Here is a 6,000-nt window from a genome sequence, read left to right as displayed (position 1 = left end):
ATAAAAAAAATATATAGATATATAAAATATATAAAAAATATATATATATATATATATATATATATATATATATATATATATATATATACACACAGAGTTTATTTAATATTAATATTGGGAGTGTCATGTCACGGGTCAGGAATCTGGTGCTGTGCCATCCGCAGCCCCCCATCCTGAGCACACGTGCTGCCCGCCCATCCCTCGGAGGACTCCAACTCCCAGCATTCCTCCTCCTCTCCCCCAGGCAGCCCATACCGATTCCGAACCGTGTTGCTGCAGGAAGGCGATCACATCTTTCTTCGGCAGCTCATCGCTGTGAAGTTGTTCTTCGCTCTGCTCGCAGCCGCCATGTTCAGTGAGGCAGACGGAGAGCCCAGGCTACTGACAGGTCACTTCCGGTAGTGTGACGTGCAGCAGGGGCGCCTTATTTTAATCGTGTGGATGCAGAGCTGGTCTGCTTCTTATGGAGGAACAGGATGAACGGGAAGCAGAGGACCCTCTTTCAGTCCTGGGGCTCTGGCGTGGCCCCTGAGCCAAGGCGAGCTCCGGAGCACCCAGCGAAAAAGGCCAAAGCCAAGGTTGCCAGGAAAGGGAAGACGGTTTTATCACAGAAGGACTCTCATAGGGCTGCACCACCAACCTGGCAGGCAGCACCCCAGCATGGTGAAGCTGAGGATGATGACGATGATGTGCTGCTTGTTGCTGTGTATGAAGCTGAGAAAACATTAAATGCCACTGTCACCCACCATGCTCACACTGTCCCCCTGGATCCCCCTAGTGCCCCCGAAATCCAGAACCTGCCGGGCTTTGACCTGTCTGCTGGGAATGTATGGATCTACCCCACCAACTTACCTGTCCGGGAATACCAATTCACCATGGCGCACACCGCGCTGCTGCACAACACCCTGGTGTGCCTGCCCACCGGCCTGGGCAAGACCTTCATTGCCGCCGTAGTCATGTACAACTTTTACCGCTGGTACCCATCCGGCAAGATCATTTTCATGGCTCCTACCAAGCCACTGGTGGCCCAGCAGATAGAAGCCTGCTTCCGGGTCATGGGCATCCCTCAGGAGCACATGGTGGAGATGACAGGTATCTTCACCATATATTGCTCATGTTGACTACAGGGTTGTACTATTGGTATCTCCATCCAGTAATATTAGACTGGTACAAGATGTCTGGTCACCTGGCGGCCAGCTTTTACACCCCAGAGGACTCCCACCATTTCCTTGCTGTGTATTGCAAAGCAGCAGATCTGTGTCCCCATTCCTACATGTAGATGCAGCATACCAAGACATATGTTACTTTATAAGACATCCCGTGGTGTCATTCAGTTTTTCTAAAGACACCCCAACAACCTTGTACCACGTGCTATTATGTGCGTGAAACCGCTACAAAATGTATGGGAACGAAGTGTTGTGCGTTTTGGTGCAGTGTGTTAAAAAGTGCAGGGGTTTATTCAGTACGATTGTCGTACATAGGACAGGCCATTGAAACGAATGGGCTGCTCTATACAGGGTGCAGATAAATGTACATTCGCACGAGTGTGCTGCTGCACTCGCACCAGTGGGAACAGGGCTGAGATTGAAGTGCCACACCACAGTTTTGTAAAGTATGGCACCAGCACACCATGGTTCAATCTTCAAGCAGTGCACTTTGGTGGTGTGTATTTGACTTGCAATGAATTATAACACTTTGTTTTGCCTGATGAAGGGACCACGAATGGCTCTGAAATGTTGCAATGTGACAAGGTGTGTGTGCATCAATAAAATGATCACTGCTTGAAGATTGAACCACGGTGTGCTGGTCACATACTTTACTATTTGGCTCTGAAGTGGCGCGATCAGCAGTCACTACAGCACCCACCACAAGGGACATGCCAGTACGGAGTGCTATATGACTCATCTACACCACAGTTTAGTTTGCCATTCACACTTGTGTGTTGCATTTATGCATATTTTTGGTGCATTGTAATGCTTTTTGTTTTGGGCAATGACCAGCAATATCTGCTCATTAGGAGTCGTCCTTGTGTCTGCTTCCTGCTTGTGCAGTGTAGTTGAGTCCTATGTCTTGAGTAGTGATGGGCTTGGTGTGAACAGGGTTCGCATGAGTTCATCTAAGCCCACTTAAAACTGTGATCGCCACTTCGCCCCCCCAGGCCAAACATTTGTGGAGAGGTGCATTCCCGTAACTATATGTCACAAAGGGACAGGAAAGGCTCCCCACCGCCACTGATTGGGTCACAAAGAGGGGATTGTGGTCACAGTTTTGAGCAGGCTTGGGCGAATTGGGTTCACACCAAGCCCAGGCTTATCACTAATCTTGAGTATTGATGTGTGGGGACTTGGTGTAAACCAAGATTGCCGAGCCTGTGCACAACTGTTACCAAGTAACACAAATGCGCCCTGCATGTGCATGCATTTTGTATGAGCTGGCTCCAAGCTCCCTCATCACCAGGGAGCTTGGAGCTGGCTTCCCGGCCAATCAGGAAGCCGGGCGGCGAGTCATTACTCGTCCCCTGACTTCCTGATTGGCCAGAAAGTCAGCTCTGTGCTTTCTCGTCACCTGGTGATGAGGGAGCAGGGAGTCTGCTTCCCAGCCAATCAGGAAGTCGGGTGTCGTTTAATGACTCGCTGCCCGGCTTCCTGTTTGGTCAGAAAGCTGGCTAGTCATGAAGTGGGTAATGAGTCATTACCCCTATCCCCTGGGCTTTCCTGATTGGCCAGAAAGGCAGCTCCATGATTCCTCGTCACCAGGGAGCATGGAGACGGCTTCCCGGCTAATCAGGTAGCCGGGCGGCGAGTGATTACACGCGGCCTGGTTTCCTTAATGGGACTTCCGGTGTCGATATTCGGTATCGGCGAATACTCGTACTCGATACCGGAAAACTGGTATTGTTACATCCCTAGTAAAAACCTATCTCACATGGAAAAAAAAGCTTGTCTACACTGACCCTCAGGGGTTGATTTATAAAGCAGTGAATGTGACTTTCACCAAACATTCTTTGGCGAAGAATCAATCACTGTAATTTAATACACATGGATCTGGAAGATTCTCCTGCAGAGAATGTTTGCTGAATGTCGGATTCATTGCTTTATAAGGGCTCATGCACACAGGCGGCTGAACCCATTCATCATACCAGTGCCTCTCGGTATAACATGATGAAACATGGTCCAAAAGGTGGCATTAGCCTGGCATGGCATTTTTATGCAGCAGAAGATACATTGGAAGTAGAAATGCCATTATTCCCTATGTACCCGGGTCACATCTATTTGATGCAGTTTAGTGTGAAGGTAAACTATATGGGTCTGTTTACACCTGAGTATTACCACGCATGCTTCATGGACTGTGTCAATCCAGTCTGAAGCTTCATGCTTTGCATGTGAATATTTAACTTGTTACTTTTATTTAAATGTACTTTGATCAGCTGACTTTTTTCTCTTTTTCTTAATTTTCACAGGTAATACTCAAGCCCAAAACCGCAAAGACATGTGGCAAGACCACCGGGTGTTTTTCCTAACGCCTCAGATCATGGTGAATGATCTTACACGAGGTGCCTGTCCTGCTTCTCAAGTCAAGTGTCTTGTCATAGATGAAGCTCACAAGGCTCTGGGCAACTATGCATATTGTCAGGTGACTCAGATGACTGCCATCGCAACCATGTTTATATCTACGTATAACAGTGGTTCTCAACCTGTGGGTCGCAAGCCACAGTTGAGGGGGGTCGCCATGTGCCTTGTGCTGTGCTAGGTAAGATACTCCTTAGCCTCCTCCTAGTGCAGCAGTGTCAGTTCTCCTAGATGGTGCTGCTGCAGCAGTAGCCAGAGAGGATCAGAGAGAGGGGAGCAGGCAGGAGTGAGGGGAGGGGAGGTGAGTGCCACTAGCCCCGTGAGAGCCCACTCAGATACTAGTATTGGTGCACCCCTAAATTTTACCATTGGGGTCACCACAACTTGGCAAATGTTACCAAGGGGTCCGGCCCTAGAAAGGTTGAGAACCACTGACGTATAACATATGTATAAATACGTTTGAAAGATCTGCCTGGGTTATTTGTTTTTTTTTTCACTCCGCTTTCTGCTCCTGTCAGTATTTATTTTGTTTACACGTGAGCACTGAATCACATTTGAATGGCTCCTTGTTGCAGTCTCCCTCTCACACGCTAAGCTCTGCTCATCCCCGTCCACCTCTTTTCTCCTGGCCAATCACAAGGCAATTGGCTTTAGGCTCTATTTTGTTATTGGCCAGGAGGTGAGAGGAAAATCTTGTTTTAAGGGTGTGGGAGGCTACGTCATTGCTATGCCTGATGAAGGGACCCTGTGTGGCCCCGAAAGCGCTTGTGTAACTGACATGAGTTTGCAATAAAATCTACGATTTCGATCCTATAAGGATTTGGTGTGCTGGTGACGTTTCTGCAATTAGCTGGTCAGTCTAAGCCCCACTACTAAATATATATTGGAAATTGTGCTGCCTGGAGATGGGCTTTGTTATATTTTCACAAAAGAATGGACATTTAAAAAAAAAATGCAATTAAGGGCTCATTCACACGAGAAAAGGCCGACACTTACAGCTCCGTGCACGGCCGTATTGGGCAGTTTCCGGGTAGGACAGGTGCTGTGTGTGATTAGCACGCAGCCCCTGTCCTTCTCTATGGGAGTATGCGGTCATACGCTGCCCTACGCTCACCCACCCTGCACATCCGTGTGGGTGTCCGTACGCTGACATGATGGATCCTGTCTGTGTCCGAGCCGGGGCACTCGTATGGCCATGCACTTGGGGTAATGGTACTGTGGGGTATGGCCGTGTACTCCCATAGAGGAGGACATGGGCTGCGTAGTAATCACACGCAGCACCTGTCCTCCCGGGACCTGCCCCATACTACGGCTGTGCACGCAGCACGGAGCTGTACGTGCCGGCCATTTCTCATGTGAATGAGGCCTTAACGTAAATGCATTTATCGAGATTCCAGCCTCTATTAATCAGCAGCGGCAGCACAGAAAAGCTCAGACTGAGGTAGAGGTAGTACTAGGCACAAATCAAGCACGTGAACTGAAATTGCTGACAGGAGAAGCACAAGACTAACGGGTATTTACCAAAGGGTGAAGAGTTTGGAGAAGGCAGTAGAGGTGAACAATCTATGACAACAAAACTGGTTTGGAAAACTTCTCCACTTCAGCTCACTTTCCAGTTCAGCAATGTTGTCCTAGATAGTTTCCTTCTTCTGCCTTCTCCATACTCTCCACCCTTCTGTGAATAACCCTGTTAGATTTGACCTCATCAGTGTGCCACTGCTTCATTTTCCAGTAAGTTGGCCAAGACTTTGTGTTGTTGTAGTGAAAGGGTCGTGTCAGACTGCTGCAGAGAGACCGCTGCTTCCACGCGGGGCAGTGGTCTTTATCTACAGCTTACTGCTGGGGAATAGGAATATATACATTAAAACATTATAATATTCAAAATAGAACATTTTGCTGCAACATAAATTTAGCTGATTTACATTTTGAACAAACTAATTAGATTTTAAAGTATATTCTTTGAAAAAGGGATTTGGGAAATGCAGAGCTAATTCCAGTTGTAACCCTTTCTAGCATTTTTTGCAGCACAGGTTAGAAAGTTCAAGAGGAACATTACCGAGATCTTCAAAATAACATGAAAAGCACCTTTAGAAATGTTTAGTAATGATCTACAAACAGATACTTCTAGATAATGGACGGCTTTTCATTTTTTGCATAGCTCATTTTTCTTTTCCTCACCATTCTTCTCTCAGTGGCCATTTTTACTAAGGGCAAGTTACTAGATCTCTTTACTTCCTGGATCTCTGGCACATGTGACTAGGACATGTGACCATGCACATCATCACAGGGCAGCGAAAATGCCTTTCCCTGACATCACGTGAGATTACAGATGAGATTTTTCAGCAATGTTCTGCTGATGTAACCTTCCCAGGATGCAATGCTTGGGCACTTTACATCATGTGTGTCAAAGTGGACCAGGAAGTGTAAAAAA

The 6,000-nt window shown here is 47.3% G+C and overlaps 2 protein-coding genes across 2 annotated transcripts in view; one reads left to right on the top strand and one right to left on the bottom strand.

Annotated features, from left to right (window-relative positions):
• FKBP3 (FK506 binding protein 3) overlaps nucleotides 1-378 on the bottom strand; it is a gene marked incomplete at its 5' end in the record, with an annotated part of 11,366 nt that extends 10,988 nt beyond the window's left edge. The window contains one exon of the mRNA XM_018569610.1: nucleotides 256-378. Coding sequence (XP_018425112.1) covers nucleotides 256-378 — 123 coding nt within the window. The remainder of the gene's footprint in view (nucleotides 1-255) is intronic.
• A 49-nt stretch (nucleotides 379-427) lies between these two features.
• Nucleotides 428-6,000, top strand: part of FANCM (Fanconi anemia complementation group M) — a 123,432-nt gene continuing 117,859 nt past the window's right edge. Inside the window, 2 exon segments of the mRNA XM_018569608.1 lie at nucleotides 428-1,092; nucleotides 3,461-3,633. Coding sequence (XP_018425110.1) covers nucleotides 477-1,092; nucleotides 3,461-3,633 — 789 coding nt within the window. The 5' untranslated portion in view covers nucleotides 428-476.

This window comes from Nanorana parkeri, unplaced genomic scaffold (genome assembly GCF_000935625.1).
Source record: "Nanorana parkeri isolate BGI_ZX_2015 unplaced genomic scaffold, ASM93562v1 scaffold1365, whole genome shotgun sequence".
In the NCBI taxonomy this organism is placed as follows: Eukaryota; Metazoa; Chordata; class Amphibia; order Anura; family Dicroglossidae; genus Nanorana; species Nanorana parkeri.
This window is presented reverse-complemented; position numbering and strand designations above follow the sequence as displayed.